This window comes from Sturnus vulgaris, chromosome 1 (genome assembly GCF_052056855.1).
Source record: "Sturnus vulgaris isolate bStuVul1 chromosome 1, bStuVul1.hap1, whole genome shotgun sequence".
Classification (NCBI taxonomy): Eukaryota; Metazoa; Chordata; class Aves; order Passeriformes; family Sturnidae; genus Sturnus; species Sturnus vulgaris.
The window spans coordinates 21566444-21588117 of record NC_142243.1 but is presented as its reverse complement, the minus strand read 5'-3'; the positions used below and the strand labels follow the sequence as shown (position 1 = coordinate 21588117).

The following is a 21674-nucleotide window of genomic DNA, read 5'->3' as shown; positions in this document are numbered from 1 at the left end:
TCAAACTTACAAAATTTCAGTGCTAGTGGGACACTCTTAGCCCATTGTTCTTATCTGGATTATGATCTAGTTCAATGATGCTCAAGTAATCTGTTTTGAATTATGTCTTATTTCAAACATAAACATAACATCACAGAATTTGCATCTACACAGTGGCTTATCCCTTAAAGACTCATTTCTCAACACTTATCAGTCACAGATTCTGGCACCACAGGATAGCTGCACTTACCAAGAATATCCAGAGTATTTCAGAGATCAGCTACTTTCGACCATCCCCATGCCAAATTCCTTTCATCTCAATGTGGCAATCTTACTACAGGTAAGATTGTACTTACCTGTACTTACCTTACAGGTGGAATAGCACAGGAGAGCCAAGACACAAAAATGCAGCTTTCCTTCCAGGCAAATATTTGCTGTCGTGCTTCTACAGCAATTCTGGCTTGTGTAATTCTGGTTAGCCTTTCAGGAGTGGGGAAAGGCAGCCAAACCTTAGCTCCAGCCAATAGCCAAGGGGCAAGTCAGTGCCAGCATGACAAAAGCAACCATAGCTTCACCTCAGCTGTAAATACAGAGGCTGGGACTTTCCCTGAGACTTTGACGGGAAGTTCTTTCATCCCATGCAGATAGAAAAGGCTTGCAACATCCCTTCCCATATTCCAGCCCCGTACACTCATCCTGCCTTCCATCAGATAAATACCAGCTGGGCTGTCAGGGTTTCTGTGTCTGCTCCAGGCAGCAGGAGCTCTCTGCAGCTCCTGAGGTTTCCCTTGGTCCACACACAGCATCTCACCAGCTGGGAAAGCACTGCCTTTCTTAGAGGGACTGCATCAGGCTGAGGGCACAGGTGAGTTTGACACAGATCACACAGGTTTCACTCATTTCTGCAGGTGAGAATGGGCAACAAAATGGATAAACTGTCAACCTGAGAAGTTTAGGTGGGCTTGAAGTTAAATTTTTATGTCTCTTGATGAAATTGTAGCCCAGCCTTTCTCTCTGCTAGACAAAAAAACACAAAGCCAGGCCATGTCTCCTGGGTTTTTATTGACATTATATAACCTATTTTTAACTAAGAGCTGATGTAGGGAAGCACTGAGAAACAAGAAAGTAATTTTGTGTGTAAAGTCAGGCCAAACCAGAACTTCAGATTTGTCAATTAATATTCAGAGACTTTACATAGCAGGCTTATTTAATCTTCCTGAGGTATTTTTATAGTTAAAGTGAAGAAAGCTTCTGCAAATAAGGGTTGGTCAATGGGGTTTAAATAATGAAACTAGAAAGTGAATTTTCTTTCCTATGCCAGACCCAAAATATTGGTTTGAATTTCAGCAGCAAGGGCAGGGTGTTGTTTTACCCCAAATTATAAGTTATCACTAATAAAAGTTGGAACTAATGATTCTTCTTACTTCTGGATTCATATGTGGATTTCAAGTTTTCTCTTCCCATTCAAGCAGCATACCAATTTTAATCCTGTTTAATATTTTATAAGCAAGGGGCTTCAATGCTGCAGAAAGAAATGGATTTTTCTTAAATATTGTCTTATACCAGCTCCACATTATTAATTCAGAGAACATTTGCAACTGTCAGAACTGTTCTTCAGCTTTGATATAGGAAAATTTCCTATCCCCTCTAAATCTGTAACACAAACTGTCACTCAGACTATAGGCCAATTTTTTCAAGTCTGTTAAGACTTCATAAAAGGATGCAATTAATGGAAGATGAAAATTCTTTTTAGATGTGGCCATTCTGAGGCTCCTAGATTTGTTAATAGCAATGATTTAGACTAGCATGAAGTAGCACTGTAACTACATTCCAAAATATTGCAATAATCATTGAGAAATCAAGCATCACTGTGTTTTCTTCTTCCATATTGGAATTTTCTCATAAAAATATATTAAGCACTTTTCATATTTGTACATTTTTAGGCAGATGGCATGTTTTTTAATCACTTCTCCTAGTCACAGGCAGAAATGATAATGAGATGAAGGGTCTACTTTGTGTACAGAGTGTGTAGCCTACACTCGTAGTTGGTTTCAGAGAAGGAGCTCACTGGGAAATGAATGTGCTGCTCTCCACCGTGTGTCATTCCCTGTCTCACATTGCAGAGCAGCTGGAGACATGCAATCTTGGCTGCTCAGGGTGAGACAAAACAATCTCACAGCTAATTGCAATTAAGTTCACAGGACCAGACCAGAGCTACTCCAAAGTAAAAACCCCATCAGAGTGGGCGTTGGGTGCTCCCTATAAACCCAGTCTCTCAGAAATGCAGACAGTAACTGAGACTTTCAGGTGGAGTAATTAAAATCTGCATATTTTAAGGTCTATTTCACTGCTCCCCCGTCTATTATTATTTTAACCTTTTTATTTGATAACTTCAAGATTTGAGCCAACATTTCTTCCTCTCTCATCTTGGTTGCCAAACAAGCAGAGTGGAACTGCAACATTTTCAATATCTTATTTTCTGTGGGACATTTTAGAAGAACTTGCATTTTGACTTTATTTTTTATTCTATTCAGATTTTAGTGTATATCGAATTTGGGGTCCAAAATCCAAGTTCTGGGAAGAAAAGGTAGGGACAGGTATCTAAAAGTGAAATTTGCATGCTTATTGCAGTTCAAATGTGAAGAGTTTTTTGTCCCTGAATGCTCTAAAACAAAATACTGGAGTTTTTTCTGCTCTTTTGACATTGCTGTTTAGAACCAGATACACTGTCAATAAAATACTCATTGAATTCACTTACTAGGTATTTGTAGGCAGTCTGTGAGAAATATGTGCACTCCCAAATGTCCATGTGAGCCCTTCTGGGCTCCCAGCAGCTCTCTCCTCCCAGCTGTGGAGGTCTGGGCAGGGTGCTGGGACTGTGCCAGGCAGCAGCCCAGGTAAGCACTGCTTGTACTGGTGCTTCTTGGAAACAGGCAATAGCTGCCAGCAAAGCATTCAATACAGGACTGACAAAGCTTCCTCCCAACTTCACAGTGACTACTGAGTACAGCCCAGGATTTACAATTGCAAAGGTGATTTTCAGCTTTCAGCTATTTTTTTTTACTTCATTATGCTGTTGAGGCACTGTCTCCCTGGTGGGGTTAGCAAAAAATGCCCAAACTTTGGTGATGGCACTATGCTGGAGACAGGCTCAGGCTGCTTGGCTTGGGACTGCCCTTCCAAGGCTTGGCTGAGCTGCTTTGTCTGCTGCAACTGGCAGAGCAACACAGATCAGCAAGGCTTGGTTTAACCTTCCACTGGCACATGCAGTTCCCATGACTCTCTTTGGGAAACATGAGGTTAAGATTAAATCAGGAGTGAGGCTAGGTTCTTAGCTTTGGATGATTTACCTACATGTGCTTTTCCCAAGTGGAGCAGCCTCACCAGGACAAATAAGAATGTGCAGAAAAATCCATAAACAGCACAATACCCCTAAAAATGAGAATATTAATAAATTTGGTTTGAGTTATGAAACCCGAACTGCTCCAGAGCTTCATATAACTTGGCACTTCAAAGGTGCTTAATTATAATAATCTGCTACAAACTGCTTGATCAGTGGTGAAAAGGCTCAGCCATCCAATTCAGACAAGTTACAGCACCTGAGGACTGGGATCAAAGTGTTTTACTGCTTTTACTTTTCACCTTTAGTGATGCCAACTATGTGAGCAAGTTTCTGGAGACCTCTAGATAAATCAGCTATAAGAGCTAAGAAATTAAGTGAAGTTGATTGCCAAAGAGCAAAACACTTTCTGGCATCATTAAAGCAGAGGATAGTTTGACAAAAGATTTCTCTGGGGTGGTCCCATGCTAAGATGACTGTGAGAGCAGGAAATAGGTAAAAAGACATGAGTATTCACAACAAGTGGATAATTATGCAATAATCATAATAGCATAAAATGGTAATTCAATAAAGACAATGGGTTTATTCAGAAAACTCAGTTCCTTATTTTGTATTGAATTTCCTTGCTGGAGATGCAAGAGAGGGTCACCCTGCAGGAGGGAATTATTTTGTCCAATTAGGTAATTACAAAAACAGCATGACACTTTGTTTTAAACCTCCTGGTACCCTCTTCTTTGCTCTTCAGATAAGTTTAGCAAAAAGCTTTTCATTTGTTTCTCTTCCAAATATCCACTTTTTCCTTCACTCCTTTTTTTGCTTATTGCATGCTCTTGACATGCAGAACCAAGAGTGACTTCTGCCTCGACCCCACATATTTCACAGGGGTAGGAACCTTGACTGAGACCCAGGAGCAAGTAGAAGACAGAAATCAGGGTGAGTTCTCTCTGAAGTCCACAGCCCCTGTGTAAGAGGGCACAGGCAGCAGGAATTTGTAAGAGATGTTTTGTAAGGTTTCCTGTCCCCCATGCACAGGATAACTCTGGCTGCCTGTAAGGACATTGCTGGCAGAGCAGTGCTCCAAGAGCAGCGCCTCAAGGCAGTACACTGGCAGGCAGGTGTCACTTGTATCGACATCTGGGCTGGGAGAGGATTTAATGACTTACTGCTGTGCACACACATCCCTGCTTGCCAGGCAGGAATCACCAGCAGCACCTTGAGTATCTGCAAAACCTGGGCTGAACTCAAAGGAGGCTTTGGTAAAAAAAAAAAAACCACACCAAAAAACAAACAAACAAAAACAAAACCAAACCAACCAAACAAACAAAAAACAACCAAAAAAAACACCCCAAAAAACAAAAACCAGACTCTAGATCTTTCCTTTTCTCAGCATAGGATGCTGCCCTGAACAGCTCACTCAATTTTTTACTAATCCCATCGTTGGGGTTTTTTTATCTATTTTAAAAGCATGTTTCTAAATTCACTCTTCTCAGCAATTAATTTTCCAAGCCTGTAACTTAAGGCTATTACTTAAAGAATTTTGAAATGTGTGACTCAGTAAGAAGGGCAACTTCTTCCATCTTGAGAAGAATTTAAAAGATTGCCTGATAAGAATTTTTCATTGTTGAAAAATGCAACAGCATATAAAAATCTATCTCACTCTCTTTTTTCTTTTGTTTTGGGGTTTTTTTTGTTTTGGTTTTTCTCTTTTTAGGAATAGTTTCTTCTGAACATATCAGTGTTCATTTTGTCCTAGAGGCAGGCATTTCCCTGTAGATGCCACTCAAATCCAGTCAAGTGAGAGAGGAAAATGTTGAAGTCCACAGAAAATAAAGGAAACCAAAAGGAGCAAGTAAATACAATTAGTACACTTCCCATCAAGCGAGTAAGAGAACTGATGAAGTTATCCACTTTTTTGGATTGTCCAATCATGTCTTTAAACATAGGTTAATGAACTTTCTGTAAAATTTGCTTGGCCCCATTGCAGAAATATTGCAAATCCACATCTATTTGTTTTGGAAAGAAAACTTCATATTAATGTTCCGTTTCCTTAAATCTTTCATCATATTCTCACTTCTCAGATTTCTAAGAGTGTAAGACAGCCAAGAACATTGTCACTGCACCACTGCAGTCACCTTGCCCTTTCTTTTGTGAAAGCTGCAACAAAACAATTGGGCTTCATTTCCCCACTTGTGCAACCCGGTCCAAAAGCAAGGGAATTGCAAATCAGGAATTCATTAGTGTAAATGGGAAGAGAGTCAGGCTTTTCATGCTCTCCTAGAGCTCATAATAAATATGTGGCATGAACTCTTACATTTTTAGTGTTTGGAAGGTCTGGTTTTGGTAGGTTGCTGCTGGAATTTTAGCTAATTCCAGTCTCGCTGCAAAGCACTGTCGGCTGCCAGTAAAAGCCTCCCAAATAACATCCTCTGTCTCACTCTCCATTACTTTCAAGAGACCACAATGATGTTGGATCAAAACTGCTTCACTCTCTTGCTTCCTTCTCCTTTGATGGTACAAACATGCATTTAGGTGTGTGTACTTCACAAATTTTTAGGGGCTCCATTACTTTAGCTTGATTTCTGTAGGATGTCAGAAATCCTCTCACTCGTGTCAAGGTACGTGAGTGTCTCACATTTGTTTGTTCCTCAATCAGTTTTTAAATGATGATTTCAAACAAATATACCAGGAGGGCAGAGTGCTCGCTTCTCATGTTGCATGAAAGAGGGCAGCTGAAGACCCCACAGAAGAGTCCTGAAAAATGAAAGACTATAATGTGACTATATACATTTGAAATACCTAAAATCCACTAGAAGAAATATTATAGGAGTCATCTCCCTGTGATTACAAAGTTTCAATCAGCGCCTGTAATCAGCCAAGAAACACAAAGCCCTAGGAAGCCAGGCTTCATTATTTCTAGTGTTATTTCTCTGTGAGGTACAGCTACTTGTTACTGTGTCTAAATGGCAGATAAAAGATGCTCAAGAGAATAGCTTCACAGCGAGGGAAGGACTCGGCAGGAATGCGAGAGGTGCCTCTCCATGCCTGGTGGATCTGCAATCATGACTTTCAAGGGATAAACCCAGTGCCCCTGCACTGTAGGCAGGTCTCTCTCTCCCTCACACTTGCTCACCTTCACATGTTTTAAGAAATGTTTTCATTTTTCTTGCAGTTGAATAGGCTGGATTAAAGCTTAATACCTACAAACCTCAGAATAGAACAACAGCCCTGAAGAGACTGAGGAAATTACTCAAGTTATAGCTGTGTATTACGTGTTTATGGGAGCAGCTGGAGGTGGTGAGATTTCCAGCCGTCTCAGTATTTTGCTATGATTTAGACAACATTAAGCACATCTATTTAGGACTATATTTCATCTGCTTGAAGAGCCTCCAGGCAGTTTTAGTGTACTCCTGATAAAAAATGAAGATGTGGGAAATGCAATGTCCTCCATAGGAGGATTTATTGTCTCAAATTTTTTTTTTTATCAGCACTGTCAAAACTTAGAGCCCAGGATTTTCTGCTGAGAAGAACAGCAGATATTCATTTACTTGAAAGAAAATTCATGCATAATTTGTTGTAATAGGCTTGTTGGAGCTATTCTGCTGTTTCCTTTATGTGTTTAAGTACTGGATTAATCATGGGACAGTAGTTTAGCCGCGTGCCTTTTAGTTTAAGGTGTATCAAGAAACAGAAAATGCAATTTGTAATTTAGGGCATATTTGGTTCCACAGCTGTCAGCTTATAAGAAACAGTATTTGTTATAGAGTGTGTTCTTTCTCTCTCTGTGGGAATAGTAAAATGAAATTTTAAGTAAATGGGATTGCCTCAGAGTAGTGTACCTGTATATCTGAGGAGAATTTCTAAATCTCATTTCACTTGTTTTCCATGTTACAACAGGATTACTCTATATTAAGCATGTGCGAAATACTTCATAAAATATTCCAAAGATGCAGTACTTCTTATGCAAGAAATAAAATAATAATTTCTCCCTTTTTGTACTATATTTAATGGCCTGCTATGTGTAATTTTACTAGGGCATTTTTATCTAATATACAACTTTTGATCATAGATCACAAGACAAAGCAGGAGTCTTACTTACAAAGAGACCCTGCAGATGGCGATAACTTCTTGCCAGTACATGCAATAAACATTTAAGACAATAATGAGAATTAACTCTATTTGAGAAAGAAAGCGTTTAACTTTGGGGAATTTGGGAAACTAAGAATTATCAGAGAAAAAAAGTATATATCTAAATAAACATATCTATCCATTTACTTATTTGGATCAAGTTCACCATGCCCACCCACAGGAACGTAGAATTTAAAGGAAACAATGAGAAATAGAGGCCTGATATTTAAAAAACTAAGTAAATAAATTAATAAAAATAATCCTGGCCACGTCCACTGCTTTTGGCACCTTTGGTCATAGGCACTGCTCTTTACTGCCACCAGCATAAGTACATGCCATTGGGATGCTGTCAAAGCACTGTGGTTACCAGGAGTGCTCAACCATGACTGAGAAGGATGAATGTTTATCAGGCAGGGAGGGAGTAGGTGTGCATGGAGACATCAGGAGAGAAAACCTGACTGAACCTGCCTGGTCTGTTCAAAGAGGTAGGAGGAACAGGACAGGCAGGACATGAGAAAAGGGTTATATTTTCACCATTTCAACATTAAATGCCAGCGCAAGATCAGCTCGCAGTATCCAGCAAAATTGAAATGAATAATCACATCAAGTCCAACAGTGTTCAGGGCTTACTTTCTGTAGTGGTGGTGGGAATCCCTTTACAAAATGTTTTGGAAGAGAATGCTCTGAACCTCTGTTGTGGAAATGAGTTGTCATGTGCTCAGCCTTGCCTGAGCAGTTCAAACTATGTAAGCAAGTTCCTGAATCCATGCAAGAAACTGCATGCTTCCAGGTGTTCCCTGACTAGAGAGAAACAGAGCTTTGACTAAAAAAGCCTCTAGCAGAGACTTGATGACTTATCTATGTGGATGCTGTGTGAGAAAGCTTAGCTGATCTTTGCTGTAATGAAAACAAGAGACACAGAAGCCAAAACAAAACAAAAACAAACAAACACAAGCAAAACAGAAACAGCTAAATTCTCCAAGTAAAAAGAGCAGTGTGGTTATGGTGGCATATAAGAAATTGTGTCAGTAGCTTACAAGGAGAGCATAGTCTGTACCCAAACCACTTGTCCCAGCTACCCCAGGATCACTACTGTACAAGCAGTGATAAACACCACAGGTTAGTGAACCCGAGCAAAGAATTAACTTCTCTATCTAGCAGGTACTTTTAGAGTTCATCTGTGAAATGGACTCAATTTAAAAAGCTGCCAACTGTCAATCCAAGTATCTCTCCATCATTATAGAAGAATAACCCTATTGAAATATGGAAAACCAAGTTTTTCTGGACAGGCGAACTTAGAAAACAGATTTCATACCCATATTCTACCACAAAGAATCACTGGAATATGCAGTCAATAATGTTGTCATGGCTTATGTATAACCATATATGAATTCAATGATCAAGATGTATTATGCCAGGACTCTTTTTTGCCCCTAGAATGCTTTACTAGAGCAATGGCAAGCTGGTCCAGAAAGCCATTCCCATCCCTAACACTCCCTATTATTTGCATAGAATAACAGAATCCTTGCTGCTATTTACATGGAAATAGCAGTAAAAATAATTAGTTTACATGAAAAGGAGGCCTTTGACACATCATTTTTTACAGTTAAAATCTCATCATATTTGTTGGGTGTATAATCCTTTGTCCACCTTTGGGATTAAGATTCTTACAATGAGCTTTAAAAGAAAAAAAAGAAAGAAAATTAAAAAGGAGAAACGTAAATGGACCAGTGTTGCAAATCCTGGCACTAGTTCCTACAGAAGAAAATGCCATGACCTACCATAACCTAGTTATAAACCTTTCTTTTACATGGCAACAGGTCAAATTTCTTTGGTCTTTTCTCTTCTCATAGTCCTTATATCCTGCTTTGTCTTCTAAACTTTTGCCCTGAATCAAGACATAAAAGAATATAATCCCAGCAGAAGACTGTGGAAAAAGAGGGGAAAATACAGAGGTTCTATCACTGCTTGGAGCTACCACAGGCGACCGAGAAACATGAAGTGCTCAAAAATTGATTTGTTCCCCTAGCAGAATAAAAAGCACAGTATACCAGATTCTGAAGGTGGGAAGGTGATGTTACATGAGAAGTACAATTTGAGAAGAAAATGAGGTCAGGAGATTGGCAGCTGCTTAAAGAAACTCTGTTAAAAGCAGAGACATAAAGATTGCATGCAGAGCAAGGACTGCCATAAGAGAGCATGTGGCTGGAGCTGTCAGTTCTTTGAAACTTGAAATTCAAATAACACACATAAACTAAAATCTATGGACAAGTACAGAATTGTGCCAATATGCTGATATGTTTTGAAAACTCACAGCACAAAAAAAAATATAATTAGTAAGGTACATATAGAATAACAAAAAGTTTCTTGTAAAAACATAAACTGTTAAAGAAAAATCGAGGAGAGAATTGATCCACCAGTCAACTGAGGGAAACTATTGACTAATGACTCCAAGAAAGCCAACTCTATAATGGCTTTCTTGCTTTTGTTCACTGGAAGGGTCAACCATGACAGAAGGGTTTACCTCAGTAGTGAAGAGCTGGAAATACTTGCTAAATGACAGAACAATGAGAGTAGTCGATGCTTATGAGTTAAATGACCTGAGATCAGCGAGGTTGGTGGAATTCATCTCACACCATTCAGATGATAACTGAAGCATTTCCATGGTTGCAAATAATTATATTTAAGAATTGTGTGGAAGAGGTGAAGTTTTGAAAGACTAGAAAGGTAATAACAGCTATCTTTAAATGTAAGAAAGAGGAGGTGCAGAATCATAGCCTTTTTAAATAATCCATTTTAAAACAATTCTCAAACAAATAGAGGAAGCAAATAGAAAATAAGAAAGAAACAGATGATAGGCACATGGATTAATCAAGCATAAGTCATTCCAAACCTACCTCATTATTTCTTATAAAAGGATAACAGGCCTTGTGAATGACAGAAGTGATATAACTTGACATGAGCAAATTTTTTTGTATGGTAAATGTTAGAAAAAATATTCAAAAGCAAACTACAAAAATGCAGTTTAGATTAAACTAATACAAGGTAGGGTTCTGTGGAACTAGTAAAAGAAAAGTTGCTCAGTCTTTCAGTTAACCATTGTCAAAATAGAAGACTGCATTTACTGCATATATACAGGGGGCTTCTCCTGGCAAAACTCCTATTCCTTTCATTAAACAGCATAGATGGTGGAATAGACTCAACTCATTAAAGCTGACAATCTGACAAAGTTGAAAAGGGCTGCAAGCAAGTTAGAGGACAGTCTGGAAATCAGAATGATCTTTACAAATCGAAGCTACAGTTTGAAAAAATATGGTACTATTCAACAGGGACAAGTGCACGATACAATTCTGAGTCAGAAAACACTACAGAAATCAAGGATGAAGCAAGTGGCGTGGGAGAAATCCAATTAAAGGACTGGGTGCAAGAGGAGGCATTTTCATTGGTATTCAGTTCTGCTCAGATGTAGAAGCAGATCATCACTTTTTAAGCTTTGTTTTACACTACAGGGTTATCTTGGCACATACAAAACTAGATTCCTTACCACAAAAGGTGAGCCAGGAGATGTGTTTAAGGTGAGCCCAAATGCATTCAGCTGCTAGTGGGCACGCAGGCTGCAGTGCTAGACTAAAATTAGTCTGAAGTGGAAATCTGACACGTGGATGATGTGCAAATCATGAGCTCAGCACCAGGTGTTGCACTCCACATCTTGGTCCCTGTTGCCACACACTCCTAGTTAAAGCACCCATCACCTTAATGCTGACTATTGAATTGGCTGTGCTGTGAATGAGACAAATGTGACAGCAGGATTACATGTGGGCTGTGAGGCAAATAAAGCAATCCTTTTCTATCTGGTAAGATCTCTGTGAGAGTACTGCAGTCAGCACCGCACTTTTAATTAACAGTTGGAGCAGTTTAGCCTAGAAAGATCAGAAGAAAGCCACCAGAAAGATCACCACTCTCAGAAACACAAGTTGCAGGAAAGATGTGGGACTGTTTTCTCTCTAGAAGAAAAGGGTGAAATTGTAACAGCTTCTATGTCCAACAAAGGCTGCTGCAAAGATAAGGGGGATAAATTGACAGCTTTGACAGCTGTGTCTACTGTGGGGGAGGCAACACAGATTGCTCATACAAAAATTTCCCTAATAAAATGGCTGAGAGAGCAGTAAGCAAGGAGCTTCAGCATCCACAGCACAGGAAGGTCTCATGAACAGGTTAGACAAGCATCTGTCAGACTTGGTTTAAACACAGTTCATTCTGCCTTGGAAAGAATCTCCTGAGATCACAAAACTACCATTTCCTGATCTTTTCATCTCGTCTTTCTAACTTTTCAATCATTCCACTGATCTTCCATCAGCGTTTCATGTTACATCTTTCTGATATTTCCATTATCCATCCCATCTCTGCCTTTCCACTTTTGGCATAGTACTTCATCTGTGGTATTGTTTCTATTAGGATATCCCTTCTTTTTCCCATGTACATAGCAACGTGCCTGTCTAAATTCAATTTCCTATATAATCATTTGCATATAACTGCTTAACTAAACACTGTACCTTCCCCTTCCTGATTGTTCACTTCTCCTTAGTGTTTATGCAATGGGGAAAAATGACAGTGTTGCAGGTGGCGTCTTTTTTTTCTTTCAGCATCTCCTTTTATCTTTACTGACCAAGAAAACTCAGAGATTACCACCAGTTTCCTTAAAATAGGATAACTCCGTGTAGAAGAATACAACAACAATTCAGAGGAGAAAGGATCATTGCAGAAGCTTACATAGATTATCTTTCAAATAACAAAGGGCATTACTAGTGCTCTGATGTTAGGGGGATGGATATAAGGAAAAATATTATGTATGCATACAAATCTCTATGGCTTTTTCTCAGATAATATACAGCTACATATGTAAAAGAACAAATAATGAATACTGCATGTTTCTTTGCTGGTATTTCTGCTTTCCTCTGGTGCTTTGAGAGCACCCAGCATAACCCATGGGCATGGAGCAGAGCTCCACTGCCGCTGGCTGCTGAGTGACAGCCCAGTGTCAGCCCAGTGTCAGCCTTTGGGCCGAGCTCCCACTTACCAAAAAACCCTTGTATCCCTTGTGATACATTTCTGCTTCCCATCTTTCACACTGCTACACCACAATAAAACACCTTGTTCTATAGAAAATTGCTATCTTCTTAGATTCCAGCTACTGCTGTCAAGAATCTGGGAGTCCAATTTTACAACCACACAGTTGCCATGAGATGCTGCATTTTCTTCAGACACAAGCAGAAGTGCCAGGATGTGTCTATACACTCTCTATATGTTCATATCCTACTGCCTGAATTAAACTCCAGACATTCATTGCCAAGCCTACAATCTTCTTATTAGTTCAATTAGAGCCAGCTGACACAAAGACATATTGAAAGGAAGAAAAAGAAGGATTGTATGAGAAAATTAACTTAATTATTGTATTTTTTAGAAGAAGGCACAGTCCAGAAGACCTGGAATTTAAAAGTAAACTTGTCTTGTCTTACATGTGATTTTCAGAAATAACAGATGCACTATCACTTTTACAATATAATTCACTTGTTTAAAAGTTCATTGGTGAATAGTTTCTTTCTAATATATAATGTGTGCTTTCACAGCAGCTAAGGGCATCCTTATTATCTCTTAAAAAAGAAAAGGTGAATTCTGCTCAATTTATTCCAGCAAATTGTCTCTCTTGTTAAAAATTGCATTAAGCTATATTAGACCACAAGTACTAAAGAAAACCTTAATTCTCTTCAGCTTTCTATGCCTTGTACATTCCCTTTACATCTTAGATAGTGCTTCAAGAATCCATATTTTGAAAAAAAAAACAAAAAACAAAAAACATTTCTTCCATTTTTTCTTCTCTGGCAAAACAAGTTCACTACTAAATGAGGTGTTCAGTATAAGTGAACAATGGAGATACATTATAAACTTATTTCTTGCTGGTGGATCCATTTCTATGTTAAATATGTTTATAAGCCCAAACAAAACATAACTCACCAAATATAACACCTGATATCACCCATCTGAGTTTTGGTTTTTTCCAGCCTTAATTTGGAGAGGAGAATGAATTGCGCAGTTCACCCAGCAATAGCTTGAGGATTTCTTGAGGACAAATACAGATATTTTCAACTGGATGATTGCATGTTACAAATAAGTTTTACTTTTTATTTTAGATAAGAAAGTATACTTTGTTAAAAACTAAAATTAAGGAGAGTTGAGTCTTATTAGGTACTGAGTTGTACCGTTTATTAATATTACATAAGTAACCTTTCTGTTCTTTTTGAAATACAGACTATCCCCAGAAAGGAATTTCATAGCTTTAGTCATATTAGAACCTCCTGGGACATTAATAAAGCTCTCAGAGAATGATTTTCAAATATGTCAAAGGACTTGGCAATTTTATGCATGTGTTCGAGCACACAAATATGCAAGACACATTCAGATGGGTCCTTTGAGAATCTATTTTCATGCTCAGTGTACTACTTGTCAAAGTACACGGAGCCCATCTGCAGAGAGCCAGGGCTGACACCCTGACACTGCAAAGCCTCCCAGGGACCTGTCCGAGCCACACAGACCCTCCAGCACACAGGTGCTCAGCCCTTCTCCACCTGAATCCTCACCTTCCATAACGACCAGAAACAACTGCCTTGGCCCCTCTCTAAAACAGGGGTCCCACAGCTCAGAGCAAGAATGCAGCTGGCAGGCACTGATGCCAGCTGAGGGCTACGTAGCTACATACAGAAGTAGTCCAAGATAAAATCTCCACTGTGATTCTCAGAATAAGAATTTATGTGTCTGTCTTGCTAGCAAAGGTTGCACCCTTCAGCATATGCTACAGCTGTTTGCATGCTTGACTAACAGCTCTTATCCCTAAGTCATGGCAGGTAGGGGGAAGCTGTGACTTGATTTTTTTCATTCACCAAACAAATACAAGTTTTGGGTTAAAGAATTTAAAATCATGGCAGATTTTTAAAAATCAAAACCTGTTCTGGATAGAGAAAAATACAAAAGAAAGTTAAGAACATAATCTCATAATCTTTTAAAAGGCAGTATGTATATACTGCAGCATTCTGAATGGTGCTTCACAGAAGAATGTAAGCAAAAGTTTCATAAACAACAGGAGCAAAGAAGTTGTTTTGGCTGTAGCTAACCATTTCATGCATTTCTTTTCCTGCAAATTGTAAAACTTGTTATTCCCACAGCTCTAATTAGGACAGTTAGCTATGAGACAGTAAAAGACTTGAACTGAGGCTCCTGCAAATTAAATTGCTTCTCCAAGTACCAAACTGATGGACAGTCCAAGAGACGGGTCAGACAGGTGTGTCTGATTGACAGACTCTGTGACCAGGGTCTCCTGATGGATATCTTCGGTTTTCTGCTCTGAGCTCACCTTTTGTTCAGAGAGAACAGCATGTGGACCTACTGCAAGACCTATGGAAAAGACGTTTATGATTCTGTGTTTGTATCATGGGTCTCACTCTGCAAATACAGAGCAAACACCCTGCTATTGCATGGATAATACATTAAAGACTTTGAAGTTGCCAGGTACAGTGATAAAGGAAGAGAGATAAAACCTCAAAGAGAATTTTACTATGAGTAATACATAAATACAAAAAATCTATTTTCAACATGAAATATTCAAGTCCACTGTCCAAATGCTTCATGGAAAATTCTTCAGGAAATTGAAGAACAATAATAAAACAAACTGGCACTGACAACTTGCATTAAGGAAATAATGAGAACAACAGATAGGTTTACAGTTGCCTTTTATAATAACCCTTCATAAAGTATTTTGAAAAAGACCTTATAGATTCTAATCTGATTAGAAACAGACTCCTCCTCAATGCTTTTCTATAGCATAAGTAAGCCACAATTACTCTGAAAAGTGTGCAACACTTGTTTCTCTGTGTTTCTATGTCTTTGCCTCCTATTTTCTCTTTGAGAGAGGAAAACTGAAACAGTTCAGCTGGATGTTAAAATCCATAAAATGGATGAAAAAGATAGTGCTGTAAGAGATGGAGGACTGAATATTCAGAATGTTTTTTCAAAAACTGTACATAAATCTTCTGAGAGTGTGTATTCAGAAGAGTGGGCAGGAATCATATTAACGGACAAGTAGACACCAAGGTGTCTATTTTGTACACCCAGAGTGAATACAAACCTTTTATTTTCAAGAGATTGATGTTTTGCTTAGTTTGTTCTGATTACTTGTTGGTTTTTTTAACAGATGAATAAAAATTCTTCCAACATGATGGCTTTGGCCCCTAACACTTCTAACAAAAGAGAGACAGTGTGCATATTTGGAACTGGAGATTTTGGACGAGCTCTGGGGCATAAGATGATTCAGTCTGGTTACCCCGTGGTGTATGGAAGCCGAAGCAGCCAGATATCCAACCTGATTCCCAAGGATGCAGAGGTGTTGGGCCATGCAGAGGCGGCACAGAAAGCTTCTGTCATCATTATAGCAATCCAGAGGCAGCATTACAACTTTCTTACAAAACTAGCAGACGTTCTCCATGGAAAAGTCTTGGTGGACATAAGCAACAACTTGAAATTAAACCAGTATCCTGAATCCAACGCAGAGTACCTGGCTCAGCTGCTGCCTGGCAGTAAGGTTGTGAAAGGCTTTAACACCGTGTCAGCCTGGGCTTTGCAGTCGGGCACGCTGGATGCGAGCCGGCAGGTAAGGCTGAGCAACGGGGATTTCCTCTGCCCCAGAGTTACAGCTACACAAAACACACCTGGACATCAGAATTAGGCAGACTTGAGATGCTATTCTCACTATAATCTCCCATTTCAAACTAAGCGTGAGCTAAAATTTACTTTGGATTTTTAATGTGGCATGACAAGGAATATAAATAGCTTGCCTCTGAACTCAGAAAGGTGTTTAGAGTCACTAGAGAAGCAAGAGAAGAAAGACAGCAGGGCTACAAGAGAGACAACAAATCAGGAGGGTTACATCAATTGTTCATCAGTTCTAAAGTTAAACAGAAATGAGACAGGAGGAATTTTCAAAGCAAGAATAAAATGAAGAAAGCAAAACAAGAGAAGCAAGGGATGTGATATGGGCAAAAAAGTATGCTGAAAGGTGAAAAAATTACTACAGATTTTTAAATCATCACCACCTAAGTTAAACACAACATCAATGCGTACAAACTGTTTTAACCAGCTCCTCAACCATAGGCCAGCAAGAGCACAGAGCTGGCCATAGGAAGCCACGCAGGAGATTAGTTGAAGACAAATCATTTATTATGGTCTTGTTTTCTGCTACTTCAAAGGACAGTGCTCTTGTACAACACATGAAATCATCCAGCTACTCAAACCATTGCTAACTTTGCTCTCTGCTGCCAGAAAAAATTGTTTTGGCTAGAGACTCAAGGGCTGCCAAGTCTAGGTTCTACAAGCCTTCACCATCTCAACAAGAGCAGAAACTGCCCCCTTTGTCCCAGTTACAAAAGGACTATTGTCTTACATACTCACAGAAAAGATGATTTCTTCATTATTCTACTTGACCTGGAAAGAACTAATATTTACTTTTGTGACAGGAAAATTGTGTTTTAAAGATCTGTGTCCTCACTTTACCGAAGTATTTATGGACCACTATAGCAGCAACTGAAAATTTTGCTCTTACTGCTATTGAAAATTTTGCATCAATTTAGTCCTATTAAATCTTGCGCTTACAAACTTCTTACAGACTTTCAGAAAAGTATGTCAAGTCTTCTACTCAAAGACATATACTAAGTTTGTTATACATTGTACTTTTCAGATACAAAATTTTGCCACTTGAAACAATTTTCTTCTCTAAAGTAAAGAATCATATTCAAAGTTCTTTGACTTATTTGCCAGAAGTGCCTTTAGGTGACTTTCTTTTCTATATTAATTAAGGTCAGCAGTAAACCAAGTAAGCAAAAAAGCAGCCTAGGAAGCTTGTGCTTAATGTCCAGGCAGGATGGCAGTAGAGAGTCACAAAAATCTGTAAAAAATAAACTTCTGTTTGTTTTTGTCTGCAGGTGTTTATCTGTGGAGATGATGTGGAAGCTAAACAAATGGTCATGAATATTGTTCGTGGACTGGGTCTCACTCCAGTAGACAAAGGATCCCTCTTGGCTGCTCAGGAAATAGAAAATTACCCTCTGCAACTCTTTCCAACGTGGAAGTTTCCCATCTTTTTGTCCCTTGGCCTAGGCCTATTCTACTTCTTCTACTGCTTGGTTCTTGACGTAATTTACACTTATATTTATGAAAACAATAACTTTTCATTTTTTATTGCAATTACCGTTCCAAATCAAGTCTTCCCTGCAATGGCACTCACTCTTTTCGGCTTGGTTTATCTTCCTGGTATATTTGCTGCAATTATTCAGTTATACAGAGGTACCAAATACCGCCGTTTTCCAGACTGGCTGGACAGATGGATGCTGTGTAGGAAACAACTTGGACTAATAGCCTTGGCATTTGCTTCCCTGCATGCTGTGTTCACTCTTGTTTCTCCATTACGTGCCTTTTCAAGTTGGAGAACCAGCAGACAAATCGTCTCCCAGGTAAGTTTTGTTCCCTGCTCTAAGCCTTCCTTTCCTCTGGCCCTGTCAAAATACTACCATCTACCTTGAGCTTCAGAAATCCATGTGGATAGTCCAATGTTCTTTGAAATGGAGTAATATTCCTAGCTTGTGTTTCTTTTGGATATTGATATGTCTACGTTTTGTTGATATTATGTTGAGCTGTGAGGATTTCTGGCCTCAGTCTTCCTCCTAGATAGTTGGCATATTAATAAAATAATCAGGGAAAACATAAACACTATTTCTTCATATACCTTCAAGAATAGAATATATTATGACTTTCTGATCTTAACAAAGGATCACATCTCTTCAAGATGTCTACAGAAGAGTAAAATATGTCTCTCAATTACAGTTACATGGAACCTATATGTGATATAATTCCTCTCCTGCTTTTTGAGCAGGCATTTAAAATAAATCTCTGATGATCAGAGAATTAATGTATAACATTTATCTCCTACTTACCTGTAAAAAAATTTTTTCTACTTATTGGTGCTAAAATTGCTATCACTAAAATACACTATCACTAAAATACACCTGGTCTTCTTTTCTTCAGGCACTGAACAATCAAACACAACCACTCGACCACACTAATGCCTGGCTTAGTGACTCTTATTTGGCTTTCGGAATGTTAGGATTTTTTGTATTCGTTCTTCTGGGAATAACTTCCTTGCCTTCAGTCAGCAACAGTGTCAACTGGCGAGAATTTCGATTTATTCAGGTAAGAAGAACATATCTAAAAAAAACTTCTCCTAAAAAATCCTCCTTCCCTTATCAGTAGTGGCCATGGGCAGGTTTACTAGAGACTTATGGCTTTCCTCCATTAGTATCTCCAAATGTGATCTGTGCATTATCCACCATCACAGAGTGAATAAAACATCTACATGGCCATAAAAACCCAAAACTGCTCTGATGGCTGCTTATGATACAACTGGGATTACTGCATTAACAAGAGAAAGCTGGGAAGATGTGAGCTCCTAAATGAAAAACAGAAAGCTGACTTTGACATCAAATTCCACAATTCTACTAAGCCACAAAATAATTTAACCATTTTATTGGGCTAATTTTTTTGGTTCACAAGATAATTCAGTTAAAATGGATCTGAAAATTACTTTATAACTCAAATCTTCCCAATGCCAAACGTCTAAAGAGAATCTGCAATTTCTGCAGATTGTAAAAACTGCTGTGACTATAAACAGGCTGCCCTTGGTAACACTATAATCTCAGCTCCCCATTTGGAGGAAGTTTGGTGCAAGCTGCTGTGCCTCTGCAGGAGCTGGGCTGGAGGGGAGGGGAGGCAAGAGAAGGGAAAATTACTATCAATGAATGTTTTATCAAGGCAAAAATCTTGCACAGTATGTTACTTCTGGATGGTTTAGCACCAGAGCATAAAAAAATCTTGGATCTCTCCACTGAATGTCAGCATTTTCTCTGCTTTTTTACAAATATGACAGCCTCTAGGCAGTACATGTGAGCTAGGAAAAGTTATAAGGGCTATTGATGGAGAAAAAAACAAACTATTTAACCTATATCCATATTATTTTTTTTTTTAATAAGAGCCTTTATGTTATACAAAACAGTTTCATTTCACCAGTCCCTAAGTTGGCACATGCCACAAATTTTACTGTGTCCTTTAATTTGCATTTGTTCTGGTTTAATTTACTGTTTTAACCTCCATTTCTTCCCTTGTTTTTTCCCTTCCTTCTCCTTTAGTCCAAACTTGGATATCTGGCACTGATTTTGTGCACTGCACACGTGCTGATTTATGGTGGAGATTGGTTCCTGAACCCAGCAGCATACAAGTGGTATCTTCCAGACACCTATATGCTTTCCCTCATTGTTCCATGTGCTGTACTGGTTGTCAAATTTGTGCTGATACTTCCTTGTGTAGACAAACATCTCACAAAAATTCGGCAGGGCTGGGAGAGAAATCCCAGATACTCAGAACAGTCAAATCACGTTATCAACAAGTCTGCTGTATAATTAGACTAAACTGTATTATTAAAAAATTATTACGAGGGCATATTAAAATTAAATCTTAAGCCCACTCTATCTAGAGAGGAAGAGGAAAAGTGAAAACTTGGCCAGGCTCTGTATAGAACAAAGCCACCCCAATAACAAGCTTTAAATGCAAATGAGGCCGCTGAGTTTCTGCCCCCCAGGCATACTTGCACACAGGTGCAGGCCCTCTCTTTTGCTTTGTTTATTTCCCCTTGCCTATTTACCCTGAATCCAAACTCCTCCAGAGCTGGGCAGAATCACAGAAACCTTTGGTGTTAGACAGTGTTTGTTCCTCTTTCTCATCCTGCCCATAAGGGCTCAGCTCTACGTGCACCTACACACATCCACAGAGATCCACATGCACACCTGCATGAGTTTCCACATATTTCCCTGTTTCTAACCCCAGAAGCCACCAGAATCAACAGAACAGGTGCCTGATGGATGCTGGCTAAGTAACAGAGCTTCACCTCCTAGCATTGTTTATCCTCCATTAATATCTGATCCAAGGAGAGCTATGCTGATGCCTTAGAGATAGTTGAGTAAGATTTTGGTTTGTGTACAGAAACCCTGATATTCAAAGTGTGTGGGTCAAGGACTGCTGAATCTTTGCTTGTACTGCTCTACCAGAAATTCAGGGACAAGGGGAAGGAGTAGAGATCAAAATGGCAGAGATGTGAGAAGTGCTTATAACCTTCAGCTTTTCAAGGATAGGCAAAAAATGATCTGTGATTTTTTTGTGTAAGCAGTGAGTTGTAAGAAAGGAAACTGAAGGAAAATCCTTTTATTTGAGGGATGGGATATGTCCTAGTTGTATCTCATGAAGATAATACTGTTGATTTTTCAAAAAATAAATCATTGGATGTGATATCAGAGATGTTCTATAAAAATACACATATTGTAAATACAATAAAGATTATTTTTTTTACACTGCCGGGCTCTGTTATCATTTTGGGAACCTCTTCTGCTAAGATGCAGTTGCTGGTGTGCTCAGTTGCACAAAGGTGTTGGGAAGCCTTGGAACCAATAATAAAATGGGATCTTGTCTTTAGCCAGCTGCCTGGACTTGTCTTCCCCCATCTTTGTTTGCTTTGTTTGCTTCTTGGATGCTCACATAAGCAGATCTTTGCTTAGTCGTCCAAGTAGGCTGAGGATGCTGGGGAAAAACAGGTTCCAGCTGGGATGGTGACTTCCTGTTAAATTGCAAACAGAAGATCCAACAGTCTCCTCTGGACTGGAGAATAAAGAAAAAACCAAATGTGGTAGTTTTTAAAGGAAGAGAATTGCTTACTATTTTTTTACCTCTCTGCTATTCTCCCTGTCCATACAAACACTCACATACATGAAAGTATAAGCATGCTACCTAGTATAGCTAGCTTTCAAACTAGCATTATCAAGCTTTAAAAAATAAAATAAAAAAAAAAAACAGAACAACCATCTGAACAATACTTCTGAAAACATTTCTCAACAATGGAGTATTTTTTAATTCTGGGCAGTACCCCTCCTCTTCATGGCATCCTCTGTCCCAGAATCTGTTCTTTATGCCCACAGGAATGGTAAAGTAGTCTGGGATATCAGCAACTGACAGAGCCAGGTTTCTTAGAAAGAATTCTGGCACCAAGTACTCTTACTAACCAGCACTGGTGCATATATTATACTTGTCC

The 21674-nt window shown here is 38.9% G+C and overlaps 1 protein-coding gene across 1 annotated transcript; it reads left to right on the top strand.

Moving 5' to 3' along the window:
* Window positions 1–648: 648 nt before the first annotated feature.
* Window positions 649–20940, top strand: STEAP4 (STEAP4 metalloreductase). Its single transcript, XM_088161346.1, has 5 exons — window positions 649–844; window positions 15687–16142; window positions 17470–17997; window positions 18569–18733; window positions 19726–20940. Exons 2-5 carry the CDS (start codon window positions 15687–15689, stop codon window positions 19993–19995), a joined length of 1419 nt encoding a protein of 472 aa, XP_088017472.1. The 5' UTR covers window positions 649–844; the 3' UTR covers window positions 19996–20940.
* Window positions 20941–21674: the final 734 nt, after the last annotated feature.

Excerpts from the sequence above, each read along its gene's own strand:
- STEAP4 (XM_088161346.1), top strand. The coding sequence starts at position 15,687 with ATGAATAAAAATTCTTCCAACATGATGGCTTTGGCCCCTAACACTTCT. Across the intron at positions 16,143-17,469 it reads CGCTGGATGCGAGCCGGCAG|GTGTTTATCTGTGGAGATGA; the intron begins GTAAGGCTGAGC and ends TTTTGTCTGCAG. Across the intron at positions 18,734-19,725 it reads GAGAATTTCGATTTATTCAG|TCCAAACTTGGATATCTGGC; the intron begins GTAAGAAGAACA and ends CTTCTCCTTTAG.